Below are 16,006 nucleotides of genomic sequence, written 5' to 3' on the forward strand. Positions count from 1 at the left end.
CAGTGAGGGGAAACCCCAGGAAATAACCAACCCAGCAGCTCAAGGGCTGGGAGAAAGGAGTTTTTTCTCAAGCACATGCCGAATGAATGAGCTAAATAACACGCTAAAGGAAAAAATCTGTGAAAACATGTATCACCTAGCACACAGTACTGAAACCTAAATGCCCAGGGAAATAAAACCCAGAGAGGCAGGAAGAGAAATAAACCAGAAAGTCATCTGTGGCAGGGCTGCCAGATGTGCCAGGTGTCTCATCCCGCACTCCCAAATGCGTGGTGCACCAGCCAAAAGCCTCGGCAAGACCCTGTGAAAAGCAGGCAGCTTATTCAGGGGCTGAAAGAGAGAATTTCAGGCTACCGAGTCTGCAAATTTTAGCTCCGGTTTGCAGGGCAGGGAATCCCTCTGGCAACCCTAGAAGGGGCCGTTCGCTTCTCGGTCCAGCCTCGAAGCAGCTTGTGGGGGGCTGCCCTGGGCGCGGGGAGTGGGGAGGCGATGGGCTGGCTCACCTGTTGGAGAAGACCTTGCTGTAGTTGAAGACCTGGATCTCCAGCATCTCGTTGCCATCGATGTTGCTGGCAATGGGCCACCGGAAGGTCTGGGGAGGACAGAAGGAGCAACGGGTTAGGGCACTTCTGGGGGCTGCTGCAGGCCAGGCGCTGGGTTGCGGGGGCCGTACGTGCCCGGGGATCAGCCGGTGCTGCCTGCGGCAAGGCAGTGCCACAAAGAGCCCCGGGGAAGGGGAGCAAAGGGACCTGCCTGAGGCCACGCGGCGAGCGAGAAGCAGAGCCAGGAACTGACGGCAGGGCTCCGGGCAAAGGAGATTTCCTGGCGTAGGATATTTAAAAGACATCCCGGGCGTCCGCTGGCTTTCCCCAACGCGAAGAATCAGCCTGGTGGGATAGCTCACACCACAAGGCTCACAACTGTGTCACACTTTTATCCTCCAGGAGCGGAGGAAACCCTGTTCCCTGATGCCTAGCTGAACAGCGGCAGGCACGAGGGCATCTTCCCCGCCCGCCGAAATATTGCTGGGTTGATGGCGGGATGGACTGATGGGGTGCAGGGGTGGGACAGGAAGACTTTTATCAGGACAGGGGTATCTTCCCTGCCCTGCCAAAGCAGATGGGGGCTCTTTCCCCTGCACAGGCATTGCCTTAAGGGGGTGAATGAGCCCTGTCCTCAGAGCAGTTTCTTCTCAGCCTTGAATTCACAGCCAAACCGACCCCCTGTCCTGACCAGCCCTGAGAAGGGCAATTAGCTCTGGCTTGTCCCCAGCACAGACCCCTGCTCTCTCTCCCCCCAGCCTTCCTTTTCACCCCATCTGTAGCTCCATCCTCCTTAGCTGGTCACCACTATTACCCACCGGCCGCTGAGGGGGCAAGCCCCGTGGAGCAGCCCCCCGGGATCCTGGTGCGGTGCAAGGCAGGGAACATGCTGGGACAAGGTTTTGGAAAGGACCCGGTGCAGGGACAGGGGAGGGGGGTCTACAGCATCCCTCTCTCCTGTCACTGGGGGATGCAGCCCGGCAGGGAAGGGCTTTGCTGGGTTTTGAAATCATGCTTATGTGTCCTTGGATGTCTTATAGGTGCACCAAGGGGAGGCAGCAAAGTAGATTCAGATTGAAAACTTTGCTGCCAGAGGCAGTGGGGGAGATGCCAGGGAAGGGGGGCACTCTCCATCCCTGGAGGTGCCACGGAGAGGGTGGGCAGACACTGGTGGGGGATGATCTAGGTGCAGCGATGTCCACGCTTTGCTATGGGGATTTTCCCGGCTTTACTGGTGGCTACATGGGGCTAAGAGGGAATTTTCCCTCCTCTCCCCTTTGCTGCAACACGTCAGGGTTTTTTTAAGTCTCCCCCAGAGGCGCCGGGTGCTGCCTGCAGCCCGGGATGGGGATGGGGATGGGGCTGTGCCAATGCTCCTGCTGGGACCAACCCCGCAGGGTCCTAGCTGGAGGGTCTTGCCCCTGCGCTCAGGCTCAGACTGATGCTGCATTTGGGATCAGGAAGGAATTTCCCCCCCTTTGGTCAGATTGGTACAGGATGGGGGGGCAGGGGTCGCCTTCCTCTATAGCAGGCTCGTAGCATCTACATGGGATCTCTTAATGCATATTAATCCCTTTGCAGCAGCAGGACATCGGTGCCGTGAGGCCCCTGCTTTCCCTGGGGCAGGGTGGGGTGTGATGTCTGGTGCTGTATCGAGGCTGGCGGTGTTGTGTTGCTCAGAGGTTGGTCTGGGCTGGTTTGCACAGGGCTGATCCTGCCTTAGGCAGGGCTTGGATCAAATGGGACCTCTGGAGATCCCTTCCAGCCCCACGGCTCTGGGATTTCTGATTCTTTGCAGCAGAGGATCACTCACATCTTCAACCGTGGCCAGCTCCGCTCTGCTGAGAGTTTCCCTAGCATCAGGGGATGGGGCATGGAGCTGCTGCAGCAGGTGTAAATGCAGAGGGCAACACCTTGTCAAAAGGAGCTTGGTCACCAGGGGCAGAGGGAGCGGCGTTTTAACACTTTAAAATGTTTTCATTAAATCAACATTAAAAAGGCAGTTTCCTCCCAAAGGTGTTGGCAGAAAATAGCACAAGTCCCTGCCTCTCTGCAAAGCATCTAAAATAACAGGGCGCACTTAAAAACCGGCAGGACACTGGCATATGCACTATCACCGTAGCATCCTGATCTGGACAAGGAGGAATGGACTGATGGAGCCTGGAGGGTTTTGTTCAGTTCGGGTGTCTGCAAACCAACACGGATCAGCTGAGGAGGGCTTTGGAAAGCACATTGCACTGAGCCTGTTTTAACGCTCTATTTTAAACTGAACCTGCAAAATCAGTTGAAAAAGTCTCATCAGGGCCAAGTGGCAGAGACACAACCAACTATCGCGTTCTGCTGATCTCGTCCAGAATTGATCCTTGAAACACCAGAGAAAAAGGAGGCAGAAAAGCCATGGGCCAACCCACCCATCCAGACTCCTCACTAAGATCCTGTTAGAGGTCCAGTCTCCAACCCCACATTGGCTTCAAGATGGTTTGGGACCCCATGAGGCCCAGGTTGAGTGTTTCTGCCCAGCTTGAAGCAAAGGGGATGAAAGGGTTGAGATGCAGAGCTCTCTCCCCCGGCAGCATGGATTTCACTGTCCCTTCCTGCCTGCCAACCATTCACGTGGAGACCCCCCTAAACTGCCTGAGTCCTGGAAGGGTGAACGGGCCGTATAATATAATGTAATATAATATAATATAATGTAATATAATATAATATAGATAGCTTTGGGGTGGGCTGCACAGTGAGATGGGAAGCTGGTGTGGCTGGTGGAGGTGACCCTAAAAGTTGACCCTAGATACATATGTAGGCAAACCCTGTGTCTTGTCCATCAGAGTATCTCCTGCAATGAGACTGAACTTATGCCATCCTGATGCCTATCTTGTTGATCCAATGCCCCTGACTCCTCCTGACAAAATTAGACTCACCTCCCTCACGGCCTCTTCCCTGGAAATGATAGGAAATAGTGGGTGGCTAGGGACAAGCTACAGCAAAGGACTACAAAGAGTAGAAATCATTCCCCAGGATAGATCATAAAAGCCTGCAGGGCCTTTAGGAAACAGCACGTTCAAGCTCCCTGTTATCTGTGCAACCTGGTCTTAAAAACTTCACCGACAGCCCCCTCACACAGCTGCCGGGAACAGCACCCAAACCATCAAACACCCCCTGACTTGCCCCAGATAAAGCAGGGGGACAGGGGCACCGTGAATATCTGGGCCCTGGACGGTCAGGAAGAAGTTTCTTAGAAGATGTTTAAGGGATGCAAGGAAGGAGACCATGCTCCCAGCTACAGAGAAAGGTGTCAGTCCTCAGTGGATCACTTGAGGATCCAGTATTCAGAGCAGTGATTCTCAGCCAGGGGGTCATGAGATCTTTTTAAGGGTGCTGTAGGGTGCAAGGAGGTAAGCCCTGCAGTCAATTAAAATCATATAATCATAGAAAATGAGGGGTTGAAGTGACCTCAGGAGGGCACGTCTAGTCCAACCCCCTGCTCAATGCAGGACCAGCCCCAGCTACATCATCCCAGCCAAGGCTTGGTCTACCCAGGGTTTCAAAACCTCCAGGGATGGAGACTGCACCACCTCTCTGGGTACTCCATTCCAGGGCTTCAGCACCCTCCTAGTGGTAAAATTTTTCCTAATATCCAGCCTCAACTTCCCTTGCTGCAGCTTGAGCCCATTGCTCCTTGTCCTGCCGTCTGCCCCCACTGAGACCAACCCAGCTCCATCCTCTTTGCAGCCCCCCGGCAGGGGGTGACGGCTGCTATTCAATCCCCCTCGGTCTTCCCTTCTGCAGACTAAAGCAACCCATTTCCCTCAGCCTCTCCTCACCAGTCCTGTCCCCCAGCCCCACAGCTGTTTTCATTGCCCTCCACTGGACATTCTCCAGTGTGTCCACATCCTTTCTGTAGTGGGGGGCCTAAAACTGGACACAGGACTCCAGATGTGGCCTCCCCAGTGCCAAAGAGAGGGGAAGAATCACGTCCCTCCTCCCGATGCAGCCCCGGATGCCGGTCACCTTCTTGGCACCAAGGGCACACTGCCGGCTCCTGTCCAGCTTCCTGTCCACTGTCACCCCCAGGTCCTTTCTGCAGAGCTGCTGCCCATCCCATCCCCCCCGCCTTGGTGCATGGGATTTTGTAGTGCAGGGCCCAAAACTGGACTGAAAATGAATTTCTTAAATAGGGTGCCTGCTACTCAGTGCACAAGAGTTAAGAAGGAGACCTGGGGTCTGCAAAGGCTGAGAACTGCTGCCCTCAAGTCCCTTCACCTGGGTCTTCAAGTCCTGAACCCCAGCAGGACTGAACCACAGCACTGAGTGTTGTTGGCGGGGAGCAGTCATTAAGAGCTGTCCCTCGTTTGGCCCACAGTCCCTCTGTTTCCAGTGTGCTGTTTCATGCTCCGGGACGGGCTGTGCTTTAACCTCGCTTCACAGCGGCTCTACAGCCTTTTCACTCCTTGCTTTCCAGACAGCCGTGTTTAATTAGCCGGAACCGAACCGATCAATACGCTCGGCAGGGGATGCGGCTGCCAATTCCTAGAGCTATTATCCTGCTTTCGTGCTATTCGGCCCTGCAAAGCTGCCGTATCTCAGCAGCCTGCACCAGGCCGCGACTGCAGAGACGTGCCCCTGGCAAGGCAAACCACGCCGTGGAAAAGGGGGTAGGTGGTTGAGGAGCAGGGCTTTTCCATCCAGGCCACCTTGAAACCAGCTCCCTACGCCGGTCCTGGAGAGCACGGAGCTGCCGTCATTCAGAGGAGAGGCACGTTGCAGCCATCCGGGCCTTGTGGTTGTTAATGATCCCCAAAAGAAGAGCCCAGAGCTAACTTCCAGCTGGATGACCGTCCTTTCTACCACCTGGATACAAAACGTGCTGTCCTGTGCCAAGGGGCAGTGCAACGCTGCAGTACATGGTGCCATGTTCCTCCCCAGAGGTGGCTGCAATTTATAGGTGGGTTCCCTGCATAGGCTGTCTTAGCTTCTCCCCATGAAAGGCTCTGTGCACATGCAAGATTGCAGGATTTGGGGTCAGGTCGGGATTCCCCGCCCCGCTTAGATTGGTACAGACTGGGGGGATTTTGCCTTCCTCCGCAGCAGGAGCACGGCCTCTACCTGGGGTCTCTGGACTATATATGAACCCCCTTTTACAGCAGCAGGACGCTGGCTGCTCTGTTCCCCCTGCTCTCCCTGGGGCAGGGTCATGTGCGGTGCCTGGTGCTGTGTCGGGGTGACCGTAGTTTTGCCCAGAGGCTGGGCAATGGGTTTGTCTGGGCTGCTCCTGCCTCAAGCAGGGTTTGGACTAGATGGGACGTCTGCAGCTCCCCTCCAGCCCCGCGGCCCTGTGACCTCTATGATTTTCCTGCTCCCCCAACTGCCGGCTGTGTCTCCCAGCTCATCGGCTCCCAGGACTTGTCATCACTGAGCCAGAGCTTCCCCGTCCAGGACCGGCAGGCATCCCGCAGAGAAGGCAGCAGTACCCCGACTGCCTCTCCTCGGCATGTCCTGCTGCTTCAGCCCCCCAGCCCCACAACCGTTTTCGTCGCCCTCCGCTGGACTCTCTCCAATGTGTGCACATCCCTTCTGCAGTGGGGGGGCTCTGAAAGGGCTCAGAAAGCTGCAAGCACAAGCTGACCAGGGTATCCGGAACAAGCAGGGCCCCAATCCCTGGCTTCTAGTCACAGAAGTAATTAATGGGGGGTAGTGAGTGGCAGGGGGGAAGAAATGCAACCAAGGAGCTGGCTTAGGAAGGAGAATGGCCTCAAAGCCTTCCCAGACCGGGTCCAGTGCAGGGAAGGGCCGGGGGGTGGTGGGAGCAATGATGACCCCTCTCATCTCAGCAAAATGAAGGCCAAGGGGGGACACAACTGGGCTCCCTGCACAATCTGGGGGCAGGCCAAGCATAGCATGGAATAAATTTTGGCCGGGAAGCAGAAGGAAGCGAATGCTTTGGGCAGGCAGGGGTTGAGCCCGGGCCACAGCGAGGAGCAGGGAGGGTTTCCAGCTGGACTCGCACACGGTGGAAGCAGAGCTCTGCCTCTGGGGACCCGGACGGTCCCTTCCAGCTCTGTGTCCCCTGCAATAGGTGAGCACGAGGCCGCAGGGCCACTGAAAGGAGAGAAAGCCCAATGGTGCCCAGCGGGACTGGGAAAAGACCCCCTAAAAGGCCCGCATAGCTGCATGTGACAACATTGCATGCAGAAACCGCGGTTTGATGAGCAAAGTCTCTGCAAAGCCCTGCTAGGAACGAGCCGTGGGCTGTCTATGTAAGACCACCAGAGCCCCCGGCTCCCCGCGTTGCATCGAAGTGCAAGCAGGCACCGGGCATCTGATGATACCGCGGCCCCGCCGGAGCTGATGGAGATAGGGCTGACAGGGCGAATCAGCCCCAAATAACCAGGTCTCCATATGAAAAGCAAGGGACCCCTGAATGCAACATGAAGGGCTTCACCCCGCAGCCTGTGGGAGCACAGTTTTACTTGTGCCCAGCAAACCAAAAACATTTAGATCGAGCATACAGAGTCTTTCACCCTCTTTCCTGCTGAGAGGGTCAATTCGTTAATGCTTCGGAGGTGCTCGAGGGATGAGGAACAGGGGGAATCCGTGCAAGAGCCCAGATCGAAGAAGCACGATCAAAGCAAACCATTCACGAACACAGGCTAAAATGTATTCCTCCCAGATCTTTAATGAATGCTTTCAAACCGTGAACACGCTCCTGCTGACAGGGCAGATCATGAAAGCAGTCCAATGAGACAAAAATGAGCTGTGCTTTTTGGATGCAGCCTATATGTTCTGGCCAGTGCCAGGTATGCGCCATGATATAGATGCCAGGGCATCCTTAAGGGGGTCGTTTTGTTAAGCCAATGAGAAGGCAACCAGGTAAATGTTCATCTTTATAAATTGCCCTATAAATAAAAGCTTGGTGAGCACTTGGGAGGGATGGGGAGGAGCGGGGTGGAGGGCAGCTGATGTCTCTTGGAAAACCCGACTGCCGTCTCCAGTCCCGTACTGCAGAGGCAGTGGCTGGGAGATCCTCGGGGGACTGGAGGAGCCGAGGAAACAGCAGCAGAAAATGAGAAAAGTCACCAGTTAAAAGTCAATCTAATCTGCATTCTCATTTAGTCTCTCTTTGGTCTATTTAAAAAAGAAAATGCATTTAGACTCACTCTCCCTTAAGGCAGAGACAATCTTTGAATTCCTCCATCCCATCTGGAAGATGGCACAGCGCGCACCCTCACGATTTTACAGATGACACCAGGCTGGGAGGACTAGTAGATGTGGTGGAGGGTCGAGCTAGGATTCAGAAAGACCCTGACACGCTGGAGGATTGCACCAAAAGAAATCCCATGAGGTTCAACAAGGACAAATACAGAGTCCTGGAGGGAGCAATCGCATGCACCAGTGCAGGCTGGGGGTGAGGGGCTGGGCAGCAGCTCTGCACAAAAGGACCTGGGGGACAGGGGACAAGCAGCTGAATGTGAGCCACCAGTGTGTCCTCGGTGCCAGGAAGGCGCCCGGCATCCTCCTGGGCTGCGGTGCGAGGAGCGGTGCCAGCAGATCGAGGGCAGCGATTCTTCCCCTCTATTCAGCCCTGGGGAGGCCACATCTGGAGTCCTGTGTCCAGCTGTGGGCCCCCGCTACAGAAAGGATGGTGGACACGTTGGAGAGAGTCCAGCGGAGGGCAATGAAAATGGTTGTGGGGCTGGGGGACAGGACTGGCGAGGAGAGGCTGAGGGACCTGGGCTGACTGAGTCTGGAGAAGAGGAGACCGAGGGGGGTTGAACAGCAGCCGTCACCTCCCTGCAGGGGAGCTGCAAAGAGGATGGAGCTGGGCTGGTCTCAGTGGGGCAGACGGCAGGACAAGGAGCAATGGGCTCCAGCTGCAGCAAGGGAAGTCGAGGTTGGAGATAAGGAAAAACTTTCTCCTGAGGAGGGTGGTGAAGCACTGGGACAGGCTCCCCAGGGTGGTGGTGGAGTCTCCATCCTTGGAGGTGTTGAAGACCCGGGTAGACAAAGCCTTGGCTGGGATGATGTAGTTGGGCTGGTCCTGCTTGGAGCAGGGGGCTGGACTAGACGTGACCTCCTGAGGTCCTTTCCACCCTCCTTGTCTATGAGACTCTCTCTTTCTTGGCACAGATGCCCTGCAGGACAGCGGGGATGCTTTCCTGTCCCAGGCAGTGGTTTTCCCTTGCAGTGCTGCCCCTTTGGGAAACTCGTCCCTTCTCCACGACTCCCGCGGGGGCCTGGATCTCCCTGGTCACTCTAATATCACAAGCGTCTCGCAGTCCTTTAGCATTTCGATTCCCTGTGCGATCCTCTATGTTGGTGTTATTCCCACGGTGTGGAGGGGGAAACTGAGGCACTGAACTGCCAAGTCATTTCCTCAAGCTAATAGCAGAGCAGGGAACTGGACCCAGGTCTCCCAAGCCCCGGACCACTGGGCCATCCTGCCCTAATCCCAGCACCTGCACTCAGCGACGCAGCGCCCGTCACCTGCCCATTCCCCACCGACTCCTTCACGCTTGCACCTTGGCAGTCTCCCTAGCAGGGCAGGTTTTAGGAAGAGCATCCTAGCTCTGCGGGTGGCTCAGCACTGGAACAGACCTGGGGGTATCTCCGTCACTGGAAGTTTTCAAGAGCAGGCTGGAAAACCACTGGGCCTGACTGGTTCAGATGGGGGTGGACGAGGTGGACTCGTGAGCATCCTCCCGGCCTTCTTTCCCGTTGGTTCTGCTCTGTCCATACTTGTTGCAATAAAAAAATGCCCTGCTTTCCAGCTGCCTGCGCCAAAACCTGCCGACCCGAAGGGAGCTCCCTGCTTTGTCCCCTGCCCTTGCATACGGCTGATTATTACGTGTCTGTCTGGGGAGCGGGGCAGAAAATTCCCTAACTTGAGTATCTAGCATGGGATCCATGGCACTAAAGGGGTGAAAATCACTCTACAGCCACAGAAAGGAGAGATGCAGACATCCTAGGGATGTTGGGTCTCATCTCTCTCATCCGGGCAGCAACAGCCGGGAGAAAACCTTTCCGAGAAGCGCTGGTTTTAATTGTTACGGGTGTGCTATTCTGGTGGGGTCTGAAAGCACCATCATAATAACCTCATTAATCTCTTCTGTCATCCAGGTGCCAGGGGTATCCCCAGTAGCTCCTGCATGTGGTTGAAGTGCTGTGTATCTTTTAGAAGTGCTAGGGAGGTGATCCATCACCTCCCACGGTAATTGCTTCAATGAGTCCTTATTACCTGGTTGTTAAATTCATTGTGCCTTATTCCTAGCTTTAATTCACTAGCACTTGATCTTATTCTGCCTTGGTCTGCCAGACTAAAGAGTCCTCTACAGTCGGCTAGGTAGCCAGACTTGGATAGCATCCATGTTAGGCTGAAGTCAGGCAGAAGGCAGGGAACCTTAGAGACTAACTGGTTTAAAGAGGCACAAGCAAGGGTGGCACCTTAGAGACTAACTTGTTTAAAGAGGCACAAGCTTTTGTAGGTGATAGCCTACCTCCCCAGATGCTAAGTGGGCTGTCGCCTATGGAAGGTGATGCCACTTTCAGCATCTAAGGAGACAGGTGGACGGACCTCTCCTACATCACGAACCTGCAGCCCGGCAAGGAGATCCTCCCGAACAGGGCAGACGCGTTTCCTTGGTGCAAGCCTTTGCAAGAAGGCAACTAGGGCTCATGCTGGAACCTGCACGTGGCTATTCGGCGTCCCCAAAGGAAGCGTCTGCAGCCGTTCTCCGCAGGCAAGAGTGAAACCCATGAGGCTGTTGCTAAACGGGTATTGCATGGGATTATTCCCGGTGCATGTGTTGCGTTGGGGTTGGAGTCCTGGTGAGCCACATGCTGCAGGCACTTGAAGGAAAGTGCAGGCCCCTGGGTGAAGGCCCTTACTAGCTATTAGCAAAAAGCTGCCACAAGTGAGTGTAACAAGCACTGAGGAGGAGGAAGGGGGCAGGCGAGAACGAGCCTGGGTACGCTGCATGGAGCCAGGCTGCCTTGCCCTGCCCATGCAGCTCACAACGTGCTAAAAGCACCAGGCCTGGGCTGTGAAATGCACTGCGCCATCACATTGCAAATACAGTTTCTGCTCCTTCTGGTGAAGCTAACTGTGGGTCACCGGGGAACTGAGACAGCATTTGTGCAACCTCTTCCCTTCCTTGCCACGCCGGCTGTATCTGCAGGACGCTGCACGTCAAGTCATTGACAGCAGCCCTTCGCAGTCGAGGATGCTTGTCTTCCGTGACTGTCATTTCAGGGGGTCCAAAGATGCTTAACGAGGCCGATCCGGGATAGACGGACCCTGTTGCAATTAGGGCACGTGTTTCCACCTGCTGGATTCTTGATTTAATTCATGACTCGCTGCTTCTGCAGCTCCTGCTTTTCCAGCTCCGACCATCACGTGGGGTTTCAAAAGTACTGAGCTCCCTGCAGCCGACTCTCCCTCCATTCGGGGCGGTCCTGGACGGTCGTCTCCCACGAGTTGATGCCGATGTTGCACCTTTTCAAGCTGGCCTTGAGGCCATCCTTGAAGGGCTTTCTCTGCCCGACTCTTCGGCACGCACCTTGGCTGAGCTGGGAGAATATAACTTGCTTTGGGAGTTTGGCGCTGGACACGGCTCATGATGTTCCTGGGCTGGTCCTGCCTCAGGCAGGGGTTGGACTAGATGTGACCGCTGCGGCTCCCTCCCAGCCCCCCCAGCGCTAGGATGCTATGAGACAAGTAGAAATGGACATTTCAATAGACAGACAGACGAAGCTGGCGTGAGATTGGGGTATTTTTGGTACCGATACAGGGGCTGCAAGATTTGCTGCTCCTAGCAGCCTCTGGGACGTGCTGCATCACTGCCTGTCACGGGTCAGATCCACTCAGTTGGGCTGACGGTCAATCAGGCCGGCTGGTGTGCTGTCCGACTGACACCGCACCAACCAAACACGGATTCGAGCTGTATTTCCGCTGTGCCTCTAGAAGCCGGAAGACGGCTCGCTAGCATTGCACCGATCCCAGCAGCCCGCCCATCAAAAGCCACAGCAGCAAGAGGCCACCTGAGAAAACGCTCCCGCGCCACCGAGCGATGCGGCCAGGCCCCAGGACTGACCCTGCCAGAACGAGCTGTCCTGTGCTACTTGCTCCAAAAACCAGCCCTGGGCTCCTGAGCTCCCAAAAGAGGCCCATAACCCGGGGGATGTGAACTATTTCTAAACACCTGCAGACATCCCTGAGCCATTGGCGCGGGGAGCTCACAACACATTTGCTCTGCCACCAGCTGTCTGCAGGCCAAGACAAGGTCATTGTCAGGAGGTCGAAGCAGGACCAGCCCCAGCTACATCATGCCAGCCAAGGATGGAGATCTCACAACCTCTCTGGGTGACCTGCTCCAGGGCTTTACTACCCCTCTTATGAGAAATCATTGCCTTAGGAGCATCCCTCGGCCGGGCCTTCCCCGAGAGAGACTGGATGGTGCTATGGATCGTGGGAAGAGCAACTGGGAAAGCAAACTGCTCAGAGACTCAACCATATGCAGCAGAGTTGGCGTCCAGCTGTCGCTGCTGGGCAGATGGCGGGGGGGTGTAAGTGTGTGTGTGCAATCCCACGTCTATTGCCTGCAGGGCTCTTGCCTCTCCAGAGCATCTTGGCTGTCTCTGTCTGGCAGCTCCTACTTTCTTACGTGACTACCTTGCTCTCTTTTTCTCTCCCCTGTTGCCTTCTCTCTCCCCATTGGGAGCAGAGTGCTGAGCTCCTGCCCGCACCATCCCCATAACAAACGAGGTGGGATAACCGAGTGAAATCTCATCCACGACCCGGTTGCACCCTCCTAGGAGCTCATAGGAGGTTGCTATTGCTCTTTCAATGCAGAGGATTCTCAACAAAGGCGATACCCCTGCTCGGGAGAGAAAAGTCCTACTAACATGGATTAATAATGCATCCCCTTTGCCAGCTTCGGCATCACAGTCCGGGTATTTTAAGGCCAGGGGTCATGCAGACTGCGTTGCTCAGCAGTACAAGGTAGATGCAAAAGAAAAAAGTTCTTTCTTTGCTGAGTAGCTGCTGGCAATTGCTTCCCCAAGGCTTTGCAGAGGGGAGAGGGGAAGGGGCTGGCTGGGTTACATGGTTTGGAGAAAGCCTTTCGCTGGGAGGAGCAGATGGCCAAAACAAGCCACTCAAGGCAGTTCTTACACTGCGTGCAGGACCTCCACCTAACCCGGGGGTGTCCCATCCCACCGGGGTAGCGCCCTGCTAGACCTGGTCTAAGCAACTGGGGACGATCTCGGGGGGGACCTGCGAGTGCACAGTGACCGGGGAGATGGCGACCATCATTTGGTCGAATTTACAATCCAGTGACGAGTGGGAAAAGTATCCAGCAAGTGCTGGATAGTCAGCCGGCCTGGACGACCTCCATCCACGGGTGCCGAAGGACTTGGCCAGTGTCGTTGCTGAGCCACTGGCACGGCTGTTTGAGCCCTCATGGTGCTCCAGACAGGTCCCCGAGGACTGGAAAAGGGCCGACGTGGTGCCCGTTTTTAAGAAGGGGAGAAGGGAGGAGCCGGGTAACTTTAGGCCAGTCTGTCTTACCTCGATCCCTGGGAAAATACTAGAAAAAATCATCAAAGAGCACATTTGTGTAAGCCCAGCAGGGGAAATGATGCCGAAAGGAAACCAGCCCGGGTTCGTCGCAGGTAGATCCTGCCTGACAAACCTTATAGCCTTTTACGACCAGGTCACACGCTGCCGTGACAGGAGCGGAGGCCGATGTCATCTACCTGGATTTTCGGAAGCCTTTCGGCACAGTGTCGCATCCTATTCCCACGGGGAGGCTAACGGGCTGTGGAGTGGATGCCTGCATGGTCAGGGGGTGGGGACTGGCTCAGGGACCGCACCAGAGAGCGGTGGTGGACGGGTCGGTCTCGGCCTGGAAGGGGGTGGGCAGTGGGGCCCCGCAGGGGTCGGTCCTTGGACCGGTGTTGTTTAATATCTTCATCAGCGATCTGGACGAGGGTGTGGGGAGCACCCTCTCCAAGTTCACAGATGACACCAAATTATGGGGCAAAGTGAATACACCAGAGGGCAGGGAGTGGATACAGGCCAACTTGGACAGGTTGGATCAATGAGTGAAACGAAATAGGATGCAATTCAGCAAAGATAAATGCAAGGTGCTCCACCTAGGAAGGAGGAATCCCCAGCAGACCTCCAGGTTGGGGGCTGGATGTCCTCCTCAGCAGCTCAGAGGCTGAGAGAGATCGTGGAGTCATAGCTGGCTCCAAGATGAACATGAGCCGCAGCGCAGCGAGGCCATCAATGAAGCCAACCGCACCTTGTCGTGCATTAGCAGGTGCATGACCAACAGGTCGAGGGAGGTGATGCTCCCTCTCCACGCGGCGCTGGTCAGGCTGCAGTTGGAGCGCTGTGTCCAGCTTTGGACGCTGCACGTCAAGAGGGACACGGAGGATCTGGAGAGGGTCCGAAGGAGGGACGCTCTCGTGGTTAGTGGTCTCTGTGAAAGACCCTATGAGGGGAGGTTGAGGGATCTGGACCTCTTCAGCCTTCACAAGAGACGACCGAGGGGTGACCTTGTGGCCACCTATAAGTCTATCAGGGGAGGGCAGCAGGGAATTGGGGATGCGCTGTTTACCAGAGCGCCCCAGGGAGTAGCTAGGAATAATGGGTGCAAACTAGTGGAGAGTAGATTTAGGTTAGACATTGGGAAGACTTTTTTTACAGTAAGGGTGACGAGTCTGGAGCGGGCTGCAAGAGGGGTGGTGCCGTCACCTAACTCGGAGGTCTCCAAGGGGAGGCTTGACAGTCACCTGGCTGGGGTTGTCTGACCTCGGTCTTCTTTCCTGCCTGGGACAGGGGGTCAGACACGATGATCCGTTGGGTCCCTTCTGACTCCATAATCTATGAAGCTATGGGCAAGGTCAAGTGGTGCTGACTTGATTTGCCTCACAGCGATGTCTGGCCTTAGGCAGATGTCGCTGGAAGATCTCCAGGAGAAACAGCCTGAACCCCATTTTCGAGCTGGGAAATGAAGGCTTCTATCACACATCCAAATGAAAGCTGGATAGAAACCAGCTACAAAGCTGTTACACATTTTCAAGCGCTAACTTTGCAGCTGGGCGGCCATATTTATGGCAAGATAATTGCTTTGCCAGTCTACATCGATTGCAAATTAATTGCATGGTGTATGTAACGCGGCAGGGGCTCAAGACACAGAGCAGGGAACAGAGCCCAGGTGTCCTGCCCCTGCCTTGGTGCCCTCTACCTACCGGGCCACATTGCACCTAAAGGAGCATGCCCACATTTAAGGGGTGATCGCTAGCTGACTTGGTGTGAGGCTGGGGTCTCAGGCCAGCTCCCAGGGAGTTCACACCTGTTTGCAGGGGCTGGTATTCACATTGCTCTGGGCACTCAACCACAGCAATGCTGGCAGCTCCAGCAGGGAGGTTAAGACCTGAGCAGACCCCTGGGGTTCAAGCTGAGATAGAGAAGGTGTGTTCATGACCATCCATGTGCAGCAACCCCCTTGAATGACTGGCCGAGCAAGAAATAACAGCTCACTATTGCTACCCGCACCAGCACTCAGAGGGTGCATCTACACATGCATTTACTGCACAGTTTTTAGGCCGGCGTCTACACATGCAGTCATTACAGTGCAGTATCGCTGTGTGTGGACAGTCAACACAGACAGCACTACTGCACAGCAAGGCGTCTACACATGCCTTACTGCACAATAACTAATCGGGCATAAATTTGCTATGTGCGTGATGCAGGAAGCAAATTTACGCCCACATTGGTATACTTCACCACAGTTAGTGCACAGCACGGGCATGCACGTGTAACCACGTGCCCGTACTGTGCTGTAATTTTTGGTTACTGTGCAGTAGATGCACCCAGATTGAACACCTTCGCTTTGAGGCTGTGGCAGGGCAGACTGCATCACGGGGTGCTGCTGGGTGTGTAAAGGGCTGGCTGGAGAAGCCAGTGCCATAGCAGTTCCTATTGCAGCCGATGAGAAACCAGGCTCGGAGAGGGGATGCGGCTTGTTCCAAGGGCAAACGGACACCCCGGGCAGTCAGCACATGGCCTGCATGCAACCGCAGGCCCTCTCATCCTGGTCCACTCCCCTGGGACCACCAGTAATAGGCCTAGGGGGAATTTCACCCACAGGAGACCAATGGTCTGTTATCCAGCTCTGCCTCCCCATCCTATGCTTAGATGCTTGACCGGCCCTACTGTCCTCCTTGCAAGCTGCCCTGCCCTCCAAGCCAGCTCCACTCACAACCTTCATTGCAAAGGAGCTGAGATGCCTGGCCTGTCTTTCATCTGAGAGGTGACCGGCAGCTTATAACCAAGGTGGCTGGGCCCAGGGACCTCCACGGCCCACCCAGACCTCAGCTCACATCCCCCAAACCATCCTAGGACCGAGTGTGCTGTCACGCATCCCTTTGCGCCGTGCGGCGCGACCGGGGGGCAATGC

General features: G+C 55.5%; 1 protein-coding gene across 1 annotated transcript in view; it reads right to left on the minus strand.

Annotated features, from left to right (window-relative positions):
- The window catches only part of OTOF (otoferlin), a 150,492-nt gene that overhangs the window by 117,560 nt on the left and 16,926 nt on the right, over positions 1 to 16,006 (minus strand). The window contains exon 3 of the mRNA XM_090031117.1: positions 504 to 592. Coding sequence (XP_089887243.1) covers positions 504 to 592 — 89 coding nt within the window. The remainder of the gene's footprint in view (positions 1 to 503; positions 593 to 16,006) is intronic.

Source organism: Crocodylus siamensis, chromosome 1 (genome assembly GCF_052110815.1).
Source record: "Crocodylus siamensis isolate JL-2025a chromosome 1, ASM5211081v1, whole genome shotgun sequence".
NCBI lineage: Eukaryota > Metazoa > Chordata > Crocodylia > Crocodylidae > Crocodylus > Crocodylus siamensis.